Source organism: Mesoplodon densirostris, chromosome 1 (genome assembly GCF_025265405.1).
Source record: "Mesoplodon densirostris isolate mMesDen1 chromosome 1, mMesDen1 primary haplotype, whole genome shotgun sequence".
NCBI lineage: Eukaryota > Metazoa > Chordata > Mammalia > Artiodactyla > Ziphiidae > Mesoplodon > Mesoplodon densirostris.
Window position 1 is genome coordinate 33,012,524 of NC_082661.1, and position 27,596 is coordinate 33,040,119.

The 27,596-nt window shown below is 36.2% G+C and overlaps 1 protein-coding gene across 7 annotated transcripts; it reads right to left on the bottom strand.

Moving 5' to 3' along the window:
* ZNF518A (zinc finger protein 518A) lies at positions 1-25,345 on the bottom strand. Of its 7 annotated transcripts, XM_060101611.1 has the most exons (7): positions 24,993-25,345; positions 22,937-23,048; positions 22,402-22,487; positions 9,567-9,714; positions 6,763-6,814; positions 6,104-6,227; positions 1-5,958 (listed from the first exon to the last, which is right to left on the bottom strand). In XM_060101611.1, the coding sequence occupies exon 7, from the start codon at positions 5,828-5,830 to the stop codon at positions 1,364-1,366; it is 4,467 nt and encodes a 1,488-aa protein (XP_059957594.1). In that variant the 5' UTR covers positions 5,831-5,958; positions 6,104-6,227; positions 6,763-6,814; positions 9,567-9,714; positions 22,402-22,487; positions 22,937-23,048; positions 24,993-25,345; the 3' UTR covers positions 1-1,363. The 7 variants fall into 7 exon arrangements, with proteins under 7 accessions (XP_059957594.1, XP_059957577.1, XP_059957602.1 ...); XM_060101594.1 differs by lacking the exon at positions 22,937-23,048; XM_060101619.1 differs by lacking the exons at positions 22,937-23,048; positions 24,993-25,345 and adding an exon at positions 24,487-24,972.
* Between the last annotated feature and the right edge of the window lie 2,251 nt (positions 25,346-27,596).

A 27,596-nucleotide genomic window follows, 5' to 3' on the forward strand; every position in this document is an offset into this window, starting at 1 on the left:
AGTTTTCAATCAATGAAAATGTCATAACACTAGTAGTAACAATGTAACAAAAATTATATAGTATGTAATTTTTTAATACAAGAACTCCATTGTCCAATGGTCCAACAAAATTTGATCCAAACTTACAAAGTGGGAAGTTTAAATTGATGATTCTGTTGTCATGAAAATATTCATTTTAAAACTCTACCTGTTGGGCATATCCCTTCGGAATCTGTCCTGAAGTGTTATGCACTGTCACTGAGTCCACTATTAATGCTTCTTCAATTTCCAACTGCAAACAATCAGTAATCTGCTTTGGGTTGTCAGTCATACTGAGAAGTTGCTAACAAAAATGGTTTGTCCCAATGTGGACATGTTCAGACACTAATAATAAACACAAAAATATGATTTGCTTTGCTAATCTTACTTCAAAATATTGTTTCTGAAGAATAATTTTTAATTTTCAAGAAAAGCCATTCCCTTGGAAGTGCTTCTATGTTTCACTTTTTTTAAAAGGGATGGCAACCAAGAAAAAAATTGGCTACTTGGTTTACGAGGGGACAAACAATTTAAATCAAATAAACATAGTTCTGTGCAACGGAATCACTGGGGAATATAACCAAATTCAGAAAAATGTTCAAGTTCTTTAAATGAACTTCAAACTAGACAAAGAGAGTTTAATTCTTCTCTCGAGATTGCCCATCTACTGCAACGCTTGAGAGCCATTTAGAAAAAGAAAATCACCTTGGAAGGGTGTTCCAATCAATGACATGTAACACAGTTTACAAGGAAAAAAGATCTGCTTGTCAAAAACTCTTATCAACCATCATATGAGGTGTACTGTAGTGAGTTAAATGTACCCTCAAAGGAGCTTAACTACCTTCAAAAGAACTACATTTTGCATATGTAGAGTAAGTTCTTTACCCAAGTTCTCTTAGAGTATCTTCACAAATGATGAGAAACTCCTTCAGTTCCATAATGAAAGAGCTCTCAACCTCTTCAGGGGAGCTACAGTTATCAGAATCATAAGGCTGGTGGAAGAAGAGAGGGAATGGGGCTGTCAACTGTTACCCTCTACTAAGAGTCACTAAACTCGGAAAACTGTTTTATCAAAATTTTTAGCCCTAACTTCCCGAGAACACATTTAAAAAAATTAAATCAAGGTGTATCTGTGCTGATTAGTTTCTTTCAAAACTTACATGTGCACTGACAGCATTTTCAAATATCACACTAAAACTTTTGCTCTTCCATGGAAATATAGCTAACTTTTAAATGTTTAACTCCAGGTACTATATTGAAGTAAAAAATGTCTGCATTAGTAATTCAACCCACTATTTTCTTCTAAGGTACTTTCACTTTTCTTTTCCTTGGTAATTACAGTAAATTATTGTAACACGTTCCAATCACGAGTAGCTTCCATTAAATGTCTCTGACCATGACCAGCCCAAGCATCCTGATTGTCAAATACTCTACCACAAAACCAACAGCTAAATTTAGCCTTCAGAACATTTTCAGAGGTAGTTTTCACAATCTGGTAATTGTTTTTGCTTGTCTTTTTGAGAGTTAATTTTAGCACAAATCTTTCTTTCACAGAACTAATAGGTTTAAATGTTTTGTGCCTCTTGGGAAAATCATCGTAAGTTGTTTTAGAAGGGCTATAACAAACTGGTTTCAGTAAAGCACTGATAGTTCTTTTTGACAATGAAACCTTAAGTACACGTCCATTAAATTTAGCAATAGTTTTCATTACACTTACTACTTCTGGGGCATCTGCATCAGGATGATTCAAAACTACAACTGGTTGGTTTCTCCTAGGACATTTCACAAGCTGTTTGGAACTGAAGGGGGAAAGCTGCAAAGTTCTGACTGAATCTTTTGAAAGCCTAGGTCTGCTGAATCCGAATGATTCATGGACATCTTCAGGCTTTGCTTTTTCTTTACACTTTCTGTGTAATGCTTTTTTTCTTGGAGGTTCTTGGTAACTATCCCTACACTTGCGTTTACAGTTTCTGTTTCTAGATACAAAGGAAGTTTCAGAATCTTTACTTCTTTCATGAGTTTTTATTCTTGAACATTTCTTTTTCGAAGTCTTTTTCTTATTGAAGTTTCTCTCAATTGTACAATTTGTTTTACACCTTAACACCCTGGCCTCTGAATGGTCAGTGATACCTATTGGTTTCTCAGAAGATTCTGGGCATGTTGCAGTAGAAGTTATCACAATTTCATTTGCTGGCATCATATCATCTAGTAATAAGGGTAAGGCATCTCTAGAAGATTCTGGCTCTTTCTGCTCTCCTCCTATAGTCTGATTAGATGGTACATTGTCTTTCTGCAATGAGGATGCAGAGTTGCTTACTGACAGATTATTAGCAGCAGTCACATTTAAAACAGGGTTAAAAATTTTCAGCAATATTTTTTGTGGTGTTCCTTCAGGTTTCTTTGGCTGTATATTTTTATAATAAGTACTATTCTGGACTAATTTAGACTTAAGCAGCTCAGTCTTATTTGGCATCACACACTTTAAAAAAACAGCTTGTTTGCCATCAGGCAAAAGGGTGTAAAGAGGTGGCTTTGGAAAAATCTTGTTCTGCTGTTTTACTGAATCCGAGATGTTCAACTTAGTGCCCTGATGCTCAGATATTATATTAGGAGCAGGAACACCTTTCACTGAAGAACTTGCTGGCGTTTTAATAATGTAAGGGCCTTTTAATGACAAAGTATTTTCTGAGCTACTTTTCATGCTCAAACAGCTGCCAATGCTGGAACAAAGTGCAGGGGTTAGACAATTACTGTTTGGTTCTACTTTTAAAAAAGGTGTTCTGCAAGGCTCCTTACTTGTAGTTCCACAAGCTTGAGCATTCTCAGTTTTGACAGCAGAAACATCTTCAAGTTTCCCATTATTAAATGTTAAAATCATCCCAGGTTTCTTGTTTAAAAGGAGAGAGGCAGGGACACCTTGTGTATTAACCAATGGAAGTGGTCTTCCTGAAACATGTAATGCAGGCTTGTTAGCAATGTGCAATGGTACAAAAAAGCCTTTTGGAGTCTGAACAAAGACAGCCTTTTTTGGTTCTGAATTTACAAGTGGACTCTGCACATATACAGAACCTATATTTTGCGTAGTGGCTCGTAGTTTGTCTTTTACAAGCTGCTGTGTAATTATTGCATCTGACTGAGTCTTAAGTAATGTGCCAAAACCAGAAATTCTAGGGGTCTTCTCTGAATCTCTCACATCTTGTGACATTGACATTTGTTTTTCTTTTCCACTAAATTTTAAATTCAGATCATTTGTAGCCACATTAATCCCCATATTACCAGATGGAATTGGAAAGAAGCCTTTTACTTTCAAGTCTTTTGAAGATTCAACTATTTTGTCTTCTCCCTCATGTTTCTGAAATGACTGGTCACAATGAAGCGGCAGGTCTTTATCTGGAGTGTTACTAGAGTCTTGTTTTACATCAGGTTTTGCTTTTAATACATCTTGAAGTAACTGGTTTATTTCAGGTGGCAAAAGTTCTGATGCCTGTTGGCTCTGGAGAGAGAAAACAGATGTAATTCTAGGCATCATAGGTGACTCAACACTAGAAACGTCATCCCATTTAGGCTTTTCAGTCATGCTCTCTAAATTCTGATTTTCATTAGTGTATAGGTTCTGTCCATCAATGTTTTGTCCTTTTTCTAAAACACACTGTTCTTCAATTTCAGCTTGTGTTTTTAAAGTTCCATCTTTAGTATTTAAACGACTAATAGATGCTAACAGGCTATCTGGGTTTGAGCTCTCCTTCCTCACTAGTGATAAAACTGACTCACTTATTGGTTGTTGAACTACTGTCTTGCTTGATGAAGATTCTCTTTGAGGGTTTTCACACATTGCTGTCCCTGAAAACCTATGACGTTTATTAGAATTATTCACTTTTGAGTAATTATGAAAAGGCAATGATCCTTGGTTGGAAGAATCAACAGGTAACTCAGAGTTGACATAATTAATGCAATAGTTATGCATATCTCCACTGTTGTATGAATTTGGTTTGGTAGTACAGGTGACTTTATCTGGACTTTTAATGGCAGTACCTGACACCTCAGGGTGACACTGAGTAATATGACTTCCCCATAAGTCAACATTCTCTCTTGTTTCTACTTTTGTGGTCAAATTCACCGATGCTGTGATCAATTCTGATGTTATTGGCAAAGGAGAAACACTTTTTCCATCATCCACTGTTGGAAGCATATTACTTGTTTGAGATAGCAAAGCCATTTCTTTTTCTGAAGTTACCTTCCCTGAAAGTATAGGAGAAGAAGATGAAAATGGAGTAGCTGCTTTCATGTAAACTGTGTCATTTAACTCAGTTGTTACTCCTGTTAAAAATGCAGTAGTGCCCAAAGTCTGGGGCTGCAAAATTGCAGTACTGTCCCTTACGGCACCTGACTGTGAGCCTGGTGAATATAAATTCTGTTTATTGGTAGGCAACAGTTTTATTACAATATGTTGTTTTCCATCCACCATCTTAAAGCCCATAAACTTAGCACTGTAGTTAGCAGGAATTGTTATTCTATTATTTTTTACCATTAACACTGTAGGTCCTTGTACAGCAGTCTTCAAGAAACCTGAAGTAGAATTTGATCCCTCTTCAGCTCCATTACATTGCCCAGTGGACAGAAGAGTTGGCTTTTCTGACTCTGACTCAGCAGGTTTATCATTATTCTCACAGTATAGTCTTTCATCCTTTTCTTCATTTAAATGTTCCTGAACAAGATGGCTCTGGTCTTCAGATTTAGCCTGTGTTTTGTTCACTTTTTTAAGAACTTGAGTGTTTTTTTCTATACTTCTGTCACTTCCATTGTTGATTTTCTTACGTTTCCAGAATGTCTTCCTTGATGCACCTATTTTATATCTTTTCAATATTAGTTTAAGTCCTGCTGAAGTCTTTGCCATCCTTTTTTCATATTTGTCTTTTTCCAGTTTTTCTTTCGCATATAAATGTTCTTTGTGCAAAGTTATAACATGTCTTACAAGGTGCTCTCTCCTGGTAGCACCATAGCTACAATATTGACAAGTGAAGGGAAACGTACCAGAATGAATATGAAGGTGCTTCTGAAGCTCTCCTTTGGTTAAACATATATAATGGCATTTACCACATCTATAAAGGATTTCATTATGTCTATGTATGTGCTGAACAAATGTGCCAACATCCTGGGTGGAGAATTCACACTTTTCACATTGAAAACTACCATTTACACAATGTGTGGATGAAAAATGCTTTGTCAAGTCTAATAAAGTATATAAATTCTCATTGTTACAAATATCACATTTTACTAAAGTAATTCGATGGGTTCGTCTGTGTTGTTTGAAGACCTGGAAGTCATTTGCTGAAAAACTGCACATTTCACAAGGATATGAAGGTAATTCACCACGGTGCCACATTTGGAAGTGTTTCTGCAAATCATTTGGGCTATACCGAGTACTATCTCGGCACTTCAAACAGTTGAAGTTGAGTATTTTTGCAGACATTTTTATACCTTCTTCTTCAACTCTCTCAGACTTACGGAGTAACATACACTCCTCTACACAGCTTACAGTCTTTATACCGATAGATTTTCTTGCAGTCTGTGGTTTATGCTGAAATAATTTTCTGTATTTGTCAACTTCGTGTTTCAATAGGACCTCATTTGGAATATTTATCTTCGGCAAAACAATTTTCACATTTTTTAGTTCATAATGAAAACTACTTTCTGAAATTTTTGGTTTAAGTACTGATCTGATAGTATCAACTATCTCATTTTTCACATCATAATCTCTTTTTAAAGTATTCTGTTTTTCATCAAAAAATAAATGTTTCTGTTCAGATGGCATGATTTAACCAAAACAATCCCAATTTCTTTTTTTCCTGCAAACTCTTGAAGTTACTTGTAATTTGAACAGGAAACAATACTGTGCCGCAACATCTTCAAAATACCAGGATTTTTCCCACATTAACTCACCTAAAATCAAACAAAGAACTGAAATTTTCATCACAGAAGTATCAGTAAAATTCATATTTTAAGTTCATTTTGACACAAAGCAAGAATGTTGATCAAACAAATAAAAGACATAAAAGACCTATTAAGTATTTTAAGAACAGCTTACCAAGAAGTAATAGTGTGAAGTAGAAATGACATTAATCTGGATCTCAGGAAATACAAGCTTTACTTCCAGCTCTGCTCTGTAACACTGGGCAAGGTTTGACTTCTCTGCACCTCAGTTTCCTCATCTAAAGAAAACCACAATTGGATAAGCACCTTTAAGCTCTAAGATTTTATAAAAAGTTGATACTACAGTTTTTAAACAGGATTTTAAAAATCTCAACAAGAGAGCCCTATAAACTTAAGTTCCACTGACACACATGGTTCCAATTATACACATATACCATTAACTTTCTCAATAACTTAGTTGACCCTATAGCTATTATCTTGTGAGAATTTCAACAGACTTCTCTGCAGATTTTCTACTTCCCTAGTGCCTCAGGGATAATCTACATTTAAAATAAAAGTTTCATTCACCTAAACAACAATAACAAAAAGACATTGCCTGCTGTCTCAAGTTAGCATTAATAATTGGTAAAAAAAGAAGGAATTAAAAGGAGTAACACATTTCCCTGGGGTACTCCTAAGTCTAGCTACTACTTCTGATTCCCTACCATTTTGGCTTTTTTTGTCCCTAGAACTAAGTCAGGTGGCAGCAAGGCAAGCCCTTGGCAGATTAGAATGTACTCATTACTAGCTGCCTCCATTAATTCAAACACTTACTGGTTTGTGTTACTCTAGACAAGTCTCAATCTCTGTGTTTTAGTTTCTTCATCTATAAAATGAAAAAAAAAATTAGTATTTCCCCTACCTCTTTCACAGGGTTGTTGTAAAGGTTAAATGAGGACACATAAGTAACAGAATCCTGTAAAGTACTATATAAACTGTAGCTACTACCATTACTGTATGTGATTACCATGTATGAGACATTATGATTCAAGGTGCAGAGGAACAGAAAACAGTAGAGTTAAAAAGATGTGACAGGGGGCTTCCCTGGTGGCGCAGTGGTTGAGAGTCCGCCTGCCGATGCAGGGGACATGGGTTTGTGCCCCGGTCCAGGAAGATCCCACATGCTGTGGAGCGGCTGGGCCCGTGAGCCATGGCCGCTGAGCCTGAGCGTCCGGAGCCTGTGCTCCGCAATGGGAGAGGCCACAACAGTGAGAGGCCTGCGTACCGCAAAAAAAAAAAAAAAAAAAGATGTGACAGGGACTTCCCTGGCTGTCCAATGGTTAAGACTCCATGCTTTCACTGCAGGGGGTGCGGGACTGATCCCTACTTGGGGAACTAGGATCCTACATGCCATACAGCACGGCCAAAAAAAAAAAAAAAAAAACGGATGTGACAATATATTGCTGAGAATGGAATCTGACTACTGAAGGTTCAGTAGTAAATATATCAAGCAGTACTACATTTTCTTACTTTCATGGTCTTAAATATGTATATGACTAATAGATATAATTAGGTAAGCTAAAAAAATAAAGTGTAAATCACATGAAGTTTCATCCATGTCTATCCAAAGGTCTCACCTCTAAATTTCAATTAATCTAAGTAACCAGGAACTTCACTGTTTTAAAAATCCTTTCTGAGAGAATATAATTAAAAGTTAAATTACTTTACATTACTACTAAGAGGCCCTTTGAATATTTCTCAAACTTAAAACTTTTGGTTGGGTCTAAAAAACACCTTCAATATTTTTCAAATATATATATACTAATTTGAAAATGAATTCATTAGAAGGGTATGAGTTTACTGAAAAAAATTTTTTTTACATACCATGCCTAATACAGTAAAAAAATATTAAATTTTTTACTCTATTATTTAAAGCTAAATGTAAAGACTTTTTCTTCAGAAGTAAGAATAATAATAAATGGCTGGAAAAAAGTTCAATGATACCTGGTGGATACTTCACACCAACTGAGAAGATTCTTTACAGAGTTATCACATTCTCAACAGTGACAAGCATCATGGTCATCTATGGAGTTTTCACCATACCAGAATCTGAGGGTGGGGCTCAAATATGTGAAACTTTTAAAGCACATCAAGTAATGATTCTTCCACATTTGGATACCATATTGTGGTCACTCCAGACTATCCATACCCAAGCTTTTCTATTTCTATATATAATCAAGAGGAGTCTGTATCATAGGTTTCATTACAAAAGGCAAATTTCTTCTTATATATATTTGCCTTATATATGTAATATTACATTTCCAAAAATGTGTAATGCTAAAAAATTACATATTTTGATAATATTTCTAAATATCATCAACTTCATTTCAAAATACCTATATAATTTAAAAGTTTTCTTAGAAGAAAACACATATCCCAAAGTTTGACAACCAGTTTGATTTAAATAACTCCATCAACTAATACTTACTAAAAAAATACCTACTATAAATGTGTTGCATTTTGATGAGTGCTATGGAGAGATGCAAAAACATGGTCCCTACCCTTAACTGCAGCTTGCAATCTAAAGGAAGAGGCAGGACAAATAAGTTAATATACTGCTTATTCAGAATTGATCATCCAGCAACCTTAAGCTTCTAATACATAAAAAATAGAAAATAATTAAGTAGGATGCATGGCAGCCAAAACAGATCCCACAGAGTCCACCCATTAGTGTACATGCTCTTTCCTCACATACAAAACAATGCTGAAAAAAGGGACCACCTCATTAAGAAATCCACTTAGCTTTTACTTAAGTCTGATAACTGCTAATTAACTGATGTTGAATGTCATTATTTTTTATATTTAATGTATGGAATGTATAATATAGCTTTAAGAGAGTTTGTGTATTTTAGGTATTTTGGGGTTTATTTGCCCTCAAATTTTAAGTTTGGAGAATGTGTTTTATTTTTTTAACCTGTTTTATGTGGAAGCAATCAAAGATGACACCTGGTAGCAAATTATACTATGGTTGCCATCTATGGGGGGGAAAAATGTGTTCCATTAAAAAAAAAAAAAAAGGAAAGAAATTTTATTATAATTTTAATCTTCCAACCTATTAGCTAATGCTCTTTTCACTACAGACCAATCTCTACACCCCACCAACAAGGATTACTGATTTTAAATCTCCTACTTAAATTACTGCCTTACATATATGTATTATTATCTCATAAGACTTGAACAACATCTCATCAAGCCTTAAAATAATACTATTTGTTTAAAGTATGATTGGCCCTTTAAAGTAACCCAGAGTTTGCTACATCAAGATGGCAACTCAAGCCGTTTGATTTTCTCCCTCTCCCAACTGAAACACAAACCAAAAAATATAATTTAAAAAAATCCTACAAAATGGGAAGAAACTAAAACATATTCCACAGCTATGCCACATGGTGTTTGGAAAGAAAAGGTCCAGAGAGAGAAGAGTGAAAACAAATGCTGATCAAGCAGCATTTTTAAAGCACTACTTTTAAAGAGGAAGCACACTAGGGGACATTCATTCAACCAATATTCAATGAGTTATCTATCTATTATGCCCTAAGTAAAAAAGTAACAAGTCCACCCACTCCCTCTCCTAAACATACCTTGTGAGAGAAGTGAGGGCTTGAGAGGAAGCTTGTGTGAAGCCCTTTGGGGTGACAGAAGGCTCAGGCTGAGGTATGGGAAGAGAATGAATCCAGGGCTTTGAGCTGGGTCCAGAGACCAGACACAGTTGGGGGTTGCTAGCACCAGCTGTCAGGAGAGATGTAAAGAGGACATCATTTCTGAACAAAGATATATCTTCCTAAATCCATGGCCATCTTGTTCTGTTTAAGAGTGCTGCCCTTTCTCGATGTAAGTAAATTACTAACTCTAAGCTGTCAGAAGAAAATTACATTAACTTTCCCCACTTCATCTAACCAACTAAGAAAATCTTGGTTTATTCTCCAACAATACATCTCAACTTCCAATGCCATCAAAAAAGATAAGCAGGCAGAAACATCACTGGATACAGCAGCTCAAAAAAGGGAAAATAATCTGAACACTCAGAGAAACCTCTCACCCATTCTCTCAACCAGCAGTGAAAACCAAAAACTACAATGAAAGTTACTAGAGGGAAATGGAGAAAGCTTAAAAAAAAAAAATCAAGTAGTGACTGGCAATCTCACTAAGACCTGAGCTAGTATGCTGAGAAAAACAAAAAAACAAAAATAAAACATACTGCCACGAAAGAGAGAACAAAGTAGATGGGGGAGAAATAATGGTTTTGAAAACAGGAGAAAAAAATTACATTGAGTTGTTGCATTTTTTTTTAAAGCCTTGAATTTTCAAAATCAAAGGCTCCCCAAAATGCCAGGCAAGATTATTAGTGGGAAAATATAAAACTCAGTATCTAAACTTATCCTAGTAAAATGTTTCAGTTTAAAAGATAAAAATGAAATTTTACCAAAAAAGGGTGGAGTGGGAATTACCTAAAAAGATATTCACAGCACCAACTTTAATCAGACATCAATATTAATCAGACATTTTACTCACAATTCGAAACACTAGAAGACAATGAAATAACATTTATAGAGTTCTGAGGGAAAATAATTAACCCAAGAATTAATTCTATACCCAGGAAAACTCTCATATGGGAGGGAAAAACACAATTTTAGATATGCAAAATTCAGAGAATATACTACGTATACACTGTTTCTAGGAAAATTTTTAATACTTCAGCAAAAATCAAATTTCAGTCGGAAAAAAAAGAACTAAAAAAAAAATGTGATATAAAAGAAATATCTGTCAACAATAACATCTACAAAAGAGAAATAAATGTAAATATTTTGTAAACACAGTTAAGAAAGTAGAAAAGACTGGAGAAGAGGAACATCTGCAAAATGACAAATATGTAAGAAGCCCTTACAGAAAAATTAATGATGGGAAACAGAAGAGGTGAAAATAGCAACAAAATTCTAGATACTGGAAAGGAGATAAGTAGTAAATGACCTCGCAGACTCAAGAAAACAATCCCAGGCAGACAGTGGGGCAAACTAAGAACTAACCCATTTTATACTCTGAATCTTCAAAAGACTTAGGAACTGGCAGCACCAAGTCACTCTGAAATGGGAAGAAGAAAGGAGGAGGAAGCTAAAATAAAGAGAATTTTGGAGAAAGCTGCTTGAGTTTTGGTTAGGTGCTAAGATTCTCTTCCCCACTCCATCAAGGTAGGTTACTGCTGTTCCCCAACCACAGCAGAAGTCTGGAGGTTATTCTCTGCAGAAAGTAAAACAGAATCTCTGAAATACAGGATACCAGACACAGCTGAGAAAGTGGGTACCATACCAAAAGGAAGAGGATTAAATGACCATATACATATGAGACACAAACCCCATCCCATGCCCCAGTTGGCTCCTAGGCTAAAACAGGGCTACTAAAAATGTGGTCTGCTGATGATCCATGAACCATTTGTCACAAGTCCATGACAAGATTTGTACAGAAACTGAATAAGCATTTAGAAACTGTAACAGCACTTTCACAGTGTTAAGTTTATGTCTGTTGAATCCAACAATAAAAATTTGGATTTGTTTTGCATGCTTTCTTTTTAAAATTTCATTTTCTTTTTTTTTTTACCTTGCTAAAAATCATTTTATTTTTCGTTCGATAAACATTGTGCATGAATTTCCTATAAAATTTCATTTTCTAGAAATAAAGGCACTACAACATACTAATGATGGGAATGCAAGCTGACAGAACTTTCATAAAAAACAGTTTGTAAAATATACGTATTTATTATAAATATTATAATAATTTTTATAAAATAATATAAACATAAATATAAACATATCTACATCTACATATATGCCGGAGGAGAAAGTACATTAACTTCCAATTCATTCCTAGAAATCGATCCTAAAGGTAATAATCAGATGTTCACAGAAGCACTGTTTACAAAATCACAAAATTAAAAATAACTAAAAGCCCATCAATAAATAATTTATGGTATTTCTATTCAATGGAGTATTCTTAAATTTTAAAAACAATATTGTAAACCCACATTTATTAACAGGAAGAGATCCAAGACACATTAAGTGAAAAAAACAGAAATCAAACAGTAGACATGTTAGGATTTAATTTGTTCAACTATTATTAGATGGGTAGAAAATAGATGGATAAACAGACACATGGTCCCCTACAAACTGTCAGTAAGAAGTCAAGAACATACACACAAGAAAATGTTTATAGTGATTACTGGTTATCCTTAGGTCAGTGTTTCTTAAAATGTTATCCTTGGATTACTATGACCTCCACACTGGCATACTTCCTTATCATAGCACAAGCAAATAGCTTACATTTGGATATAACAAGAATGACAATCTCTTTGTCCCTAGACCACACTATTATGAAGCTTTATCAAAAAAAGTGGCATGAATCCATGAAACTTTTGTAATTCTCAAGCAAAGCAACTGACTTTGTGGTAAACCAACTAAGCTTTCCTGAACAAACTCAAAATAGTAAACTTGACACCAGTAGAAAACTGAAGAATGCTGACACTAAAGGTGGACAAGAAATTAAAACAAAATAGGTATTATTCAACGCTGTACTCCCCTTATCAACACACAGGTACCCAATTACACTGTAACAGCTACAAAGCTAATGGCAAACATAATACTCAGAGAATGAAGAACTATGCTACTAGATGTCACTATACCTCATAAATTCATGCTATGAAGAGAAATTTTTTAATTTAACAATTAATTTGAAAGCCATGAGGTTATTTAAAAAGTAAGTAAAAAGAGAGTTGGCACCACCAGAATAGCAGTTATGTATGCACTGCTGTTAAACAAATAAAAAGTTGTATGTATTTTATACAGAAAACAAGTAGTATTCAACTAATAATACGATTCCTGATTGTTAAAAGATTGTACGTTGTTAAAAGAATAAAAATTGTAACATCAATCTAAATTTGACTTTTTTTTCTATACACTATATAAAGAAATAAATAGCAAGTATAATGTTGAACTGTTTTTGCATTAATATTATTCTTTAATAAAGGACTGGTTTTGATATGACAAAATTGTATTTATTTTTATTTTATTTTTTAGTGTTCTCATTAAGTTTTGGTATTGGTATTATGGAGAATTTGTAAAATGAATTGGGGTACCTTCCATCATTTAATCTGCTCTGGAATAGTTCACTGAACATGAGACTTGCCTGCTCTTTAAAATTACACAGACTGTGCCAACACACCATATGGGCCTGGTACCTCTTTAAATTTTAGACATTACAATCTTTGTAAGTTCTTCTATGGTTTCTGGGGTCTTTGGGTTTTCTACTGCTTGAGTCACTTTTGGCAATTTATATTTTCCTTGAAAAAAAGCGATTTCCTTCACATTTTCTAAGTATACCTCCATAAACCTTACTTTTAACAATCTATCCTACAGAAATAAAAGCACAACATAGAGATATGTATCAGTAGCACTTAACTGTCAACAAATAGGAAAATGACTAAGTAAATTATGGAATATCCACACGAAAACAATATAAAGAAAGAGGTATATGTACTGAATTCCCTTAGAAAGATATTTATTGTGAAATTTTTTTAGTTTTCAAAAAAGGAAGTTGCAGACTAAGGCATGTAATATATTTTTAAATTAGCAGGAAAGAGCCTTGTTTTTATGTCAGAAAGAAAGATTCTATGAGTACATGTTTGTACATAGACAAATTTATAGATATCCTTCAAACTACTAATAACAGGTTAATTTTTTTTAAAGGAATGACAGCATGGCATAGCAAAAACAAAACAAAACAAAAACAAAAAACCAAACAAACCAAAACAACAGGGAAAGAATCATCAGATCTACTAAGAACCTTGACTGAAACCAAGAAGGCAATGTCACTACCACAAGTCTTTACTGAGGCCTGCCTGTATATTCCTGCCCTTGAATTCCAGGAAATTCTGTATCCTTAACATAATTCCCCCTTTTCAGCTGACATTAGCTTAAACTAGCTTAAGCTAGTTTTATTACTTGTAACCAAAATTTCTTTCTTTTTGTTTTTTTTAATTGGAGTATAATTGCTTTACAATGTTTTGTTAATTTCTGCTGTACAACGAAGTGCATCAGCTATATGTATACATATATCCCCTCGCTCTTGGACCTCCCTCCCATCCCCCATCCCACCCAGCTAGGTCATCACAGAGCACCCAGCTGAGCTGCCTGTGCTATACCACAGGTTCCCACTAGCTATCTATTTTACACATGGTAGTGTATTTATGTCAAACCTAATCTCCCAATTCATCCCACCCTTCCCTTCCCTCCCTGTGTCCACACATCTGTTCTCTACGTCTGTATCGCTGACATTAAGTTAACAGATCAACGTTGACTGTGTTTATTTCACAGAAAGGTAGGTTTTGTGATGATCCTTTAAAGAGTTAAAGGACTTAAACATGTAAGAAAGGAGGAAAGGTTATCTAGACCAGAAAAAAAGAAATATTAGAAGAACTGCAGGATCTAGATCACAGACAGAATGAGAAGGTTAAGTAAGAAGACTACAGAGGACAAATCTGAACTTGAAATGAAAGGTAACAAGGAGCCATTCATATTACTTTATGAGCAGAGAGTTATAAAAGCAGTACTTTAGAAATAGTATTAGAATGCTACTAGACAGCAAGATATATTGGAGAAAGAGAGTAAAAATAGAAGTGAGAAAACTAAGAGGACTAAGTGACAATCCAAACAAAAAAGTGAGGAACCAGAGAACTGGCAGTGTTAGCATATGTTAGGAATCACACAGTAGGTACAGAGAAATTTTTTAAAAGATGATTCCCAGAGTAAAATGCCAAGGATAGAGACTTAGAGTGAATCAAAAAGTGCTATTCCTGGAGAGTTTTGTTTGCTTTCTACAACAGAGTTTTGTTTTGCTTTAAAAAGCAAAGACATTCTACAGTGTTCAGCTTTAGTGAAAAGGTATAAAAAGAATCTATGTGCTAACTCACAACGTTCTAGTTGCTCAAACATTAAACAAAGAACTAAAAAAACTCTAAGTTTAGTTTAGCCCTATTTGTGACTCAGCATGTACCTTTGTAACCTAACTTGTCACATTAATCGTCCATACACAGGAAAACTAATTAGTCATTATTTTTTTATAACTATTGCATTCCTTGAGTTATTGAATGTTTCTCTGCAGAGATAACTGAATGCAAAACAATCATATAAACATACAACTGGAGATAGAACAAAGCAGCATGCAGCAGGAAGAGCTTGCTGAAAAACATAAAGTTCTGCCTAAAAGGAACCTAGAATACACAAAAAACTAAAACTCTTATTTTCAAAGCAGGACCTATTTTATTTTATTTTTTAATTGGGGTATAGTTGTTTACAATGTTGTGTTAGTAGAAACTAACAGAACCTATTTTAGTGTCCTCAAAATAAACTATTATCTTTTCATGACTTGGAACATTTTGGGCTTACTCTTTTTGTAACTGTTTTAAGTTTTTAAAAAGTTTACCCCGGAAGCCGACACCTATCTTATTTTAAACAAGTGAAAGAATAAATACTGTAGAAATTTATATTGAAAGTCAGCTCCCTTCAAATCATTGTGGCCCAATGACCTAACTTACCACAAAAAAGAGAAATAAAAAGTTAAGTACGCAAATGTGATCAAGTACAGATATAGAAATATTCAAAATGCTAGTGTACATGTGAGCCACATACCACTCAGGTAGATTTGTGACACTGGTATACAATTATGAAGGAGTTTAAAATAAGAATTAAAATACAGAAGCAGCTCCTGATTCAGGTGAATCTTATTTCTTTTTACTCTCTGAAACTATAACTGCTCACTACACACACACACACACACACACACACACACCCCAATACATAAGATGCTTTCTGCTCCCCAATATATACACCTATATTTACCTTTGTTCATACTGTTTCCTTTCACCAGGCTTGTCATCCCTTTCTCTTTCTCTTAATTCAATTCTGGTCAAACTTCTTCTCTAATTCTACTTTCTATAGGGACATGAAACCTTCTGCAACACGCACTAATTTTCCCCCTACTCTGAATATTCATTTCAAGGATAGCCATTGCGCATCACTTTATTACAAACTTTTATCGATATATCATTTCATTTTTAAGTTTTACCTCCCAAGATAACTTATAAGCATCTTAAATATAAGTTCTATTTCATATTTCTCATTTATCCCTCAAAAAACCCAAGAAGATTGGGCACACAGGGACCTAACAAATTATTAGTTCATTTATTCTTTTATTTTCATCTCTCCATCCCCACTGGCATCATCTTAGTCCACTGTCATCTCTAACCTGGATTAAAATAATAGTCTTCCTAACTGGCATTCATGCTTCTCCCCTGCCCACCAACCCTTCTCTGAATCCATTCTCCACACAGGAGCAAAAGTGATCATCTTAATATAAAACAGATTACAGTATTCTCTGCTTAAAACTCCTCAGGGGCTTCCCAAAGCACTTAGCAAGCAAAATTTAATCTCTTGGCCAAGGCCTGCAAGACAGTGACATCTGGTCCTGGACTTCACTCTTCAACTTCATCTCATGCCACTCTTCCCATCTGTAAATATACTCCAGCAAATTACCATATATAGACTCTCAGTTCCTCGATACTCCCTTCCTATCTTTCTTATCTCAGACCTTTGCACCTGCTACTCCCTGCTTGAAATATTCTCTCTCCCATTCCTCAAATGGTTAGATCCTTCTTATCTTTTACGCAGCTCAAATGTCACCATCTCAGAGAGGCTTTCCCCAACCTATAAGCCATTCCCTCCTCAAACAAAAAAACTGTTCTCTATTTTAGCCCCTCGTATTTCTTTTTCTATAACATTTTCCCCTCTGGCAATATTTTACTTATTTGTCAATTTATTTTCTATCTGTCTCTACCACTGGAATAAAAGCACGTAAACACATGGACCATACCTGTCACGTTCTTTGCTATACCACCAGCATCTGGCACAGTGCTGGCCTTGTAGCTAGCACCAAATATGTGCCAGCCTTTGTTCTAAACCTTGGAAATACAGCAGTGAATGAAACAGACAAAAATCCCTCCCCTCATGGAGCTAACACTCTACTGGTTATTTAGATAATATCAGCATAAGTAAATCATATAATATAGTCAAAGGTGACAAATGCTGTGGAGAAAAACAAAGTAGAGAAGGAAAGGCAGAACCAGAGTTCTAATTTTAAATACAAAGTCAGGGAGACCTCACTTGAAATGGTCTGATTTGAGCTAAGATCTTAAGGAGCTGAGGAAGACAAGCAGCATTCCAAGAAAAAAGAAAGAGTAACTGCCAACACCCTGAGTGTGGAGTGTGCCTAACATGTCCGGGGAACAGCAAGAAGTTGGTCAGTATGATGGGAACAGAAAGCACCAGAGGAAAAGCAGCCGGAGAAGATGAGATCAAAGAAGTAATGAGGAGAGCTGCTGGAGCATTTCGGGTAGAGAAGTAACATGAGCTGAATTGTTTTTTGAAAAGATCACTTTGGCTGCTATGTTAAGAACCCAGTATTTGAGAGGGAGGTAAAAATGGAAGCAAGGAGACCACTTTGTAGACTATTATATGACAACTACCCAGGTAAGAGATGGTGGCTTGTCAGAGACAATAATGTATGGTCAGACTTTGAATATATTTTGAAGATAGAGCCTATAGGATTTGCTGACAGACTAAATTTGGTCTATGAGAGAAAGAAACACATCAAGGATAACTGAAAGTTCTGACCTCACCAACTGGAAGAAATGAGTTGCTCTTTACTAAGAAAAGATAGTGTGGGAGTAGTAGGTTTGGAAAGGATATCAAGAATTCCATTTTGGCCATGTAGAATTGGAGATATCCAGTTGACATCCAAGTGGAAACATGGAATGTGTAACCGAATACAAAATACAGAGGTCTAGGTGTTAAGATAAAATTTGGGGAGTTATTAGTCTGTGTACATATATGTGTATGTATTTTTGCATATAGAACTGAATGAAAGTAAAAAAAGAGAGAAGTCCAAGGTGTGAGCCTTAAGATACCCTAACATTTAGAGGATAGAGAAGAGAAGAGCTGGTGTGGCTGAAAGGAATGAGCAGTGAGAATGAAGGTAAATTAGGAGAGTGGTACCCTCAAATTGCAAAGTGAAGAAAGTGGTTCCAGAATCATAATGATCAACTCTGTCAAATAAGATGAAGACTGAGAAATGACCCCTGGACTTAATGTCAAGAGTGCTGGTGACACTGATTAGAATGGTTTCAGTGGCTCACAAACATGAATTTGAGAGAAAATGGGAAGAGAAGTAGAGGTGTAATACAGACAACTGTTTCAAGGAATTTTACTACAAAAGACCAAGAAATAGAGGAGTTGGAGTTTTTTGATTTGTTTGTTATTTAAAGGTAGAAGAAATTATAGTATGATTGCATGCTCATAAAAATGATCCAGTAAAAATGTTAAAATTAGTGATGGAAGAGAGAAAGAAAAGAATTGCAGGCAATGTCCTTTAGTAAGTGAGAAGAGATGCAATCTAGTGAACAAGTGGAAGAATTGAACTTAGAAAAGAACAAAGATAATTCACCTGTAGTTACTGGAGAGAAGGAAAAAGACACCAGTTGGTAGGTAGATGTTATTGTGAGAGGTTGTAGAAAGAAATGCCTCATTTAAGTCTACGATAGGGGTTGGCAAACTACAGCCAATAGCCAGTTCTGGCCTGCTGCCTATTTTTGTAAATTAAGTTTCATTGGAACACAGCCACATTCATTCATTTACATATTGTTTATGGCTGCTTTAGTGTTACACAGCAGCTGATAGGTACAATAGAAACCATATGTCCACAAAGCCTAAAATATATACTACCTGGCCATTTATAGCAAAAGTTTGCCAACCCTGGTATATTGGAATACTCTGTTAACTCTTTGAGCTGAGGACCAGATAGAAAAGAAGAAACAAAGAAGAAAGAGGAAAAAAAGAAGATAACCAAAAAAGAAAGAAGATAAACAAAGACCTAGGAAACAACAGCATTTAGTGAGAATGACACATTAACCTATACATCATTCCTAATATCTGGAGCTCAAAACAAATATTCTATGAGTAATCAAACATTACTTTAATTTCACTCCTTATCTCTTTTCAAATGTTTTTATAACTATTGCTATATTAGTTTTGAACTGGCTTTATCTCTACAGAGGAAGTATGGTTTCACCACTGTACTAAGGGATCTCTCAAAAAGAAGGAGGTAAGGAGAAATTAACTACATATAAAACACAGAACAGCATTGCAGGTTAATTACTTTTTTTTTTAATTTTCAAGGCGGATGGTTATTAGCAACAAGATCTTTTCCATGACAAATAAATATACGCCACTTGAATACACGTATTTTATATCTTAGCATCACAAAAATAGTATCACACTGAAAGAAATACAAACATTTTACTCAAAGAAAGCTCCACCTTAGTAGAAAGAAGCAAAATTTCTGCCTGGCTTTCCAAATACCTCACACATAGATTTACCTAAAACAGTCAACCTTAATTCCCATTACCTCTCATTCCCCCAAAATACAAATTGTTACTGTCAAACCAGTCTCCTCCCAATCTTGGATGAGCACTTAATCATTTTCAACTCCATCCATTCTTCAATTATTCTTTATGCCTATCAAAACCCAATTCATGGGCTTCCCTGGTGGCGCAGTGGTTGAGAGTTCGCCTGCCGATGCAGGGGACGCGGGTTCGTGCCCTGATCCCGGAGGGTCCCACGTGCCGCGGAGCGGCTGGGCCCGCGAGCCATGGCCGCGGAGCCTGTGTGTCCGGAGCCTGTGCTCCGCAACGGGAGAGGCCACAGCAGTGAGAGGCCCGCGTACAGCAAAAAAACAAAACAAAACAAAACAAAACAAAACCCAATTCATAAGTCAAAATCCATTTGAAGTTATACCTCCTTTCAAGAAACCTTTCTAGACTGGGCCAGCCCTCACTAATTTCCTCCCTATCAGAACTCAGACTTACAACCCATATGACTGTGCGTTCATTTAACCTTTTTAGCCATTTGTATTATGTTTCATGTATATTAATCCGGATTACTTAACTAAACTATAAGCACTTTGAAAGCAAAGAGCTCCTCTTATTCTTATATATTACTAAAAAGCTAAGTACAGCACAGATTATTCTCAACACACACTTGTTGATCTGTGTAACCTAAGTATATAAAAATGTGCTTTATTAGAAAAAGTCCACCATCCACTCAGCCAAGTATGTACAATCCTTGACTACCCAGGCAGGTGCACATACTTGTACATACTACTATGTATCCGATAAATACTTGTAGATTGAATGAAGGACTAAATACATGTATAATGAATGAACGCATGCATGCATGCATGAATGAAGGGTATCTTTTATAAGGCAGAGGGAAAGGGCAAATTATGTATGGATGTGAATGAGCAACTTGAAGCTACAGATCTTAAATTCATAAAGGCCATATATTCATCAGGAGGTTTTCTGCTACAATCCAATTCAAACTAACTTATATGCAGAATTTTGGGCCAAGGGACTGGAAGGGACACCAGGGTAGCAGACAGAAAAAAAAAACAAAAACATAGATACGTCATACCATGGTTCCTGGGACTAAAAGTGGTACTCTATCTCCATCTACCTCCCATCTATATGGCTTCACTTTCACCTACTACAGATGCGGTTCTCATACACGTAGGAAAGAATGTCACTAGCATCCTCCCAGATTAACAACATTAGAGAACAGGGAGCATATTTCTCCCAGCATTCATATATCAATTTCAAAGAATTCTGATTGGCTCTGCTTGAGTAACGGGCAATCACTGTTTCAACAGGGATGACTGGGCTTGGGTTATAACACTGACTCATAAGATAAGACACCAACCACTCATAACAGGGGAGGGATGGTTCCCCAAACGAAGAGATACTGGGTTGATGAAAACAACATGCGTACACACATATATATACGTCTTCTACCAGCCACAACCTCCAACAACTCAATTTTAATTAGGAATTGGTGATGACTTTACCATATTTTGAAATTATGTGACTTCCTATAAAGCCAATATTTGTTTTCAGCTATTACCACTTCTTGAAATGAGACCCACGTGAAACTCACTTAATTTTCCTAAGCTTCAAGTCATGCACCTGCATTCCAATATTCTGACACTGGTTTCATGCAGTCATACCAATCATGATTTTTAAATTTTAGTCAGATTTTGCTTACAATTTTTAAGCTCAGATAATCCAAATCATTTTGATCTGTCACCATACAGCAGTCTCTTATTTACTTCATTACACGTGAAGCTTTCATTGTTCACCATGTTACTTTTTTTGAGTAGTTTGGCTCAAACTTAGCAAAGAAAACTCTTAGCACTCAGCATTTACTTTCTCTATTAAGGAGCAACATAGTACCCATGTGAATCTCAAGGTAAGAGATCAAACAAATGTTATATACGAAGAAATGACACAGGTAAATGAACATAAATGATAACCTGGTATCCCAACTTAGCTTTGTTGCTACTTACTGCAGTTGTTATATTACCTTAACTTTTAATAAAATAATTTGTACCTTTGTGAAAAATGGCCTGAAAAAAAAATCCATCTGCTAGTAAAGTTCACAGAACATGGTTACAATTACTAAAGTAATAATTTAAGTTGGTATAGTCTACTTCAATTATTTTAGTAGTTACATAAACAATCTTATTCCTAACTTAGGATTATACTTATGGGTATACATTTGGTGAGGGGAATTATATGATACTGTGATATCCCACAACCTATCCAACACAAACAGCAAGAGGCACTTGTGTTTCAAGGATAAATAAGCCACGTTTTTGTACAAGGGTAAAGTATTCTCCACTGAGTGCAAAGCTTTCCTTATTATAACACCACGGATTTGTTGGCAGGTATTTTTCCTTCTTTTTGTCCAAACCAGGATATTCAGACGACTGTTTCCAGGAAATCAGTCATAACTTCTATAGTGATTCCTAAGTCACTTTTCTGACTCACAATGCAGATATCATTAATCACAATGCAAATATATATTAGATAATTTTTATTTAGGTGCATTACTTTGCACTTACTAGAGCAAAACAGAAACACTCTTCTGGCCATTTATACAGCTTCAAAACATCTTCCTACCATATTTATCTCCATCATCCATTAACCAGGAGCCCTTAATGTCATCTTTATACTTAGAAGGATGATATAGTTAAAATCATCTTTAGATTTCTAATGAAATGTTGAAACATAAACTATGCAACAAAAAACTACTTTTTTTGCTTCCATTAAAATGAAAACCCACATGTATTTTATTTAGGCCAAAAGTAAAACTATAACTTACAGAAATTCATATATAGGTAACTATTCCATTTTGCCCAATATTAAAACATATTAACTTACTACTTAATAGACTATGTACTATAGTACTTCAATCTTCACCATACCTCTTTCTTCAAGGAACAAAAGGCACACAATTTAATGCTTGGACAAAGCCACAGTCAGGAGCAGTGATCAAAAGAAGAGATGATATCTGGAAATGAAGACCAAAATTTTAAAACTTTGACTGCAAAAACTGTCAGGAAAATGTTTTTAAACTTTTGATTCAGTTATGCTTCATAGTCAATGTATGTGTATAAATTTAGAAGAAAAAAAATCTCTCTGCACTTAAGACAAATAACCTATCATTGACACCCAGTGATAACATGTCATAAATTTACAAAAGTCACAAAACTCAAAGCTTAGAAGGGAGCTTAGAATCAATCTAATTCAATATCTTCATTTATTACATGATAAAGAAAATGAGTCTTATCTAAATTCACAAAGCTAGAACTAGAATCTGGATCTGATTCCAACCTAGATATCCTACCATGATAATGCTACCTCTTAATACTCACTTCTGATATCTACGGTTCCATGAAAATTGCTCACCATGTGAAGCCAATACCCCATATAGAACCGAAATACTCATAGCCTACACACCTGATATAAGATAATTAAGAATACTTTCAACTTTAACTCTTTTCTTTCGCTTATAGTGCTTTGCCAAAAAACTTTTAGTAGAGTAACTGAGGGCAAGGTCCGAGTCTTTTATCTTTAAAAAAAAAAAAAAAAAAGCTGTATTAGGTGATCTACAGCACACAATGCTTTAACAAAAATAAACAGGAAAGTAAACAATAAAAGTATATTAAAAAAGCATGTTTAAAGTATATTTTAAAGTCAAACTGTAGACTTATGCTAAAATATATCCCCTCTGGAATGTTTCAAGATATAAAAACTTTGGGATCACAACAGACTATACTATTACCAGACAGGATAGGAGAAGATCTGAAGTGTGATGATAAAAATCGCAAGCATTTAAAAGCTCATACATTATCAATGTGCGGAGTAGATATTCACTGTGGTTGCTGTCCTTTTATCCTTCCCAAATAACAAACATAAAACGTTTTGAATTGATACTTATACTTACTTTTCGTGGCAACAATAAGGAAAAATTTGGATGTGCAGAACAGGTGTTAGATACCTACATTTTTCTCCCTCCCCACCCTTTTGTTAATTTTCTAGATCTAGGATTCATCTTATTTATGAGAATTTTAACAAAAATCAACATGGTCTACTACGCTTACCGTCCTCATGAAATGCTAACACCCTGAAAAAAGTTAATACAATGCAATGTCTTAATGAATTTCAGGAAAATCCAGTTTTACTGAAAGATAATGAACACATTTCTATTGATTTGCAGTTAAACTCTGAAAAATGTTAGGGTATTTCACAGAATCCATTTAAGTGATTTCTATCTGTTCAACTTGAGTACAATAACTTTACAGTACACTCAAATCAGATCCCTTCCTGCATGAAAAACAATTCAACCATTTCAGTAAACTAGGCCTAACACATAGACGTTCAAAGTTAATGAAATTCCCACCCTGATGTACAGTTTGGTGGCATGTTTCATCATCGTGACAACCACGCAGAGTTCAACACTATTATGTATTCTTTAAACATTGACTTATCTTACTTTTCCAGTGTTTTTTAAAGTTTTGATATCCAAACATACCCAACTTATGTTTTCGCTAAAATAGTTCACAAACACTAAACGCCCCCAAATTTAAACCTAAAAAGAACACTGAACCTGGACTTTTGCATTCAGAACGTTAAAGCTACCGTATCTGTTTCATTGGTCTACTTAAGAGCTATAACATTTTACCTTACATACACTCATCCTATATATTTTCAATTACCATAGCCATCTAGGTAGAAACTGTCTACTACTTGACAATAAGGACATCATGTTAAGAACAGACTCAAAATGGACCCTACAAGTAAGAAAGCCAGTTACAAAGAAATCCATCTGCCACTGGGTGTGGTTGGGGTCTGCACGGAAGAGCGCCCTTGGCCAACTCTGGAGGAGGGAGCGCGCGCCAGAGACTTGAGCATATCTGCAACAACAAAAAAAAGACCTCCAAAGACCACAGACTGAACCCACAATGGGGACGCCGTCGAGTCGGGCTGCCGTGGACCTGCGAACCTACAGCTCGAGGGGTGCGGTCTGAGGGGGGCCCAAGCAGTCTCCACCAGCCCCGGAACGCGCCGAGTGGGTGCTTCGAGCGCCGCGCGCCCCGCTCCGTCCCAAACACCGCGCCCGATCCGCCCCTTCCTCCGGGGCTCGGCTGCCCCTCGGGCTCGCGGAGGCACACTGTGCCGCACTCCCGCTCCAGCTCCTGGACTGTGGGAGAGTGCGGAGTTCAAAAAGCCCCGACGTAAAGCAAGCCCAGGCTAAAGGACTGAAGGTTAGCTCTGGCAGCGTAAGAGCGCCTAGGAAAAGGACCGACTTCTCTAGAAAAACTTTGCGACAAGTTAGGCGGAAGCGCTGAATGGCCGGGACTATTTAACAGACGCTTCCTATCACGAGAGGCGGAACCCTGAGAGGGTTCGGGGGGTCCTGCAGCCCCCACAAACTCGCCCTTTGCCCCCTGGCTGGCTCTCTGTAAATCCCGGCATCCTAACAGGTCTGGGCGGCCCCGCTCACGGGGAATACCTGTCGTGGTCCCCATTGCCTGCGAGTCCCTGATGGCGGCCATTATGCTTCCATCCGGGTATTGCCGAAAAGCCGATCGCAGCGCTACCGGGAGCGCTCGCTGAGGCGGAGGGATCCGTGCCGCACCTGAGGCGAGCGGAAGAGGACGGAGGCCGGCAGGGTCCTCCCCCCACCCTGGTGAGTCTAGGCCACGGAGCTGGGCTCGCTGCTGACCTCTCATTTAGCGCGCTTCTGCCACGGAAGTGGCTCGCCCCCCCCAACCTTGGCTCACCAGCAGCTGGAGAGAGCCCACTTTCAATGGAATGAGAGACACACCTCCACTCTATGCTCTTCAGAGAAGACACCAGAAGCAGGAACTGTGCTCTTGGCAAACCCTTGCTTGACTGGGAATGGTCTCAACCCTGAGATTTTAATCATTTCCGGTTTTCCAAATGGCGTCTCCCCCACTCCTTGCTTTCGACATGGCAGGGTTTAGCAGCCATTGCAGCCCATGTCAACGAAGGAAGCTGCCACAAGCAGCGCTGGAAGACATATTGAACTCCAAACATGTACATATTTAATAATTGATCTGAAAACCATCATTCAACAAGGGAGGCTCTCATCACCATCAAAGGAATCCTTTCCCACACTACACACAGGGCTGACAAAGAGGTCAATAATTTGATTAGGTTTGCGCCAGGGGCCAGTATGGCTCTTCTATCCTTTAGCGGATTTCTGAAATGAAATCCATTAATTGACCTCACATTTTTACATAAATTACCTTCCTTGGGAGGGGGTGGGGGTTGTTATGGCAGAAACTTTTTTTTTTTTAATGAAAAAAATAACGCGACTGGAGGGGAGGGATATGCCAAAATATTAAAAGGGGCAGTGGGATAGAATTTTTGTCTCCTATTTTTTATGTTCCATATGTTCTTAGGAATTATATATGCCGTTTGTGATTGAAAAAAAAACTTTAAAAATGTTAAACATTTTTCATTGTCTTAGAGTATGCTTTTGAAAATGTTGACATGTAACCATACACACGCTTTTCTGCATCCTTCAATAAACATGTACTCTGTGGAATCCTCACTTTGTCTTTAAGGAATTTTCTTATCACTGTCTACTGGTCTACACAGTTCCTCCCGGAAAAAAGGAAATGAGGGGTAGTACACTTTAGGTGTGTTCATATATCTTGTACTCGTATGCCTGTATAAAACACACAAGGAGAAATCTTACATAAATACCTAAAGGAATGCCAATATGGAATGAAGAACATGTTTACAAAATGGATTTTATTTTGCATTAAACATCATCCTCCCCTCTCCCGTCTTTATTCCATGCAAGTCAGACATGTGCATACATCACAGAGGAAAGAGAAGCTAGGATTTTTTTTTAATAGCAAAAAAGATGATGATAATTGGGAACATGAACAGTTATTTTGTGTTTTGATGTAATTTTTGTTTTTTGTTTTTCACATTAAGAAATTTCACCCCTCTTCTCTGCAGTACACACATTACAACTTCACCCTTGCATTATACATTCACCTAAAAAATCTTGCAAACCTGCATATGTTATGAAAGAATTAGATTGTACGTTTATATCAGCCCCAAACTTGTCTCTTCCCTCTTTTCTTCCTCCATCTGTATCACACAACCTCCATCCACTCTCTTGCCCTCTTTTTAGAACATTAAGGTTAGCACATAAAAGGGAATGAAACACAAGGAAGGAAAGATGATGGTTAAAAGAAAGAGCGAGAAAGAATACAAAGAAGAGAATATTGAAACATAGCTTAAGAAAGGATTCTGGAATATTCTAAACTTCACAAAGATAGTTAACATATAAGTGGAAATTACATGTCACTCTAGGGATCCACACCTTCGAATCACAGATAACATCATACCACAATAAAGTTATAACAAGCTTATATATGCATTTACAAAAATGTAAGCACGCTTTTAGTCGTAGTTTGAAATATCATAAGCATTATAAAAATGATAACTGTTACAATCATAATTAAAGAATTAAATGATATTAATTTGGAGAACAATTCTCTTTAAATGGCTGTCTCCTTTTTGCTGATCTCTCAAGTCCACACACCCTACCTCCAAAAATATAATCAAGTGTAACCAGAATTGGAAAAATAGAGATACCAAGAGCCTGGGTGATCTAGCTTAAAGTGCTCACACTTCTTGGTTAAGAAATTATAGGTTGATTACTCTCTTCAATTTATCAAACAAGTGTTAGTTGAACATGAGCTTCAAGTATCATCCTTCCCAATGGCCTCTGCAATGTTTGTTATTCAATATTTATTCAGCAGACATTTTCTTGAACACTGTTTATGTGCCAGAAACTGTGCAGTGATAAGACATGACCCCTTATGGAGTAACAAGTATGATGGGAGATTTTTGAATACCTAAAAGATTTCATGATTCAACACAGCAATTACAAAGGTGGGATTTCAGACACTGTGATAGGTGATGAGAAAGATTTTTTTTAGGGTAGGCATCCCTGCCAGTTTCCTCTCAACTCAGACTTCCTAGATGACCAAGACTTTGGATGTACTATTTTTATTGTTTTTATTAAAGATATTAAAGTCCCTCTTTCTTAATTCTTTCAGTGGATAAT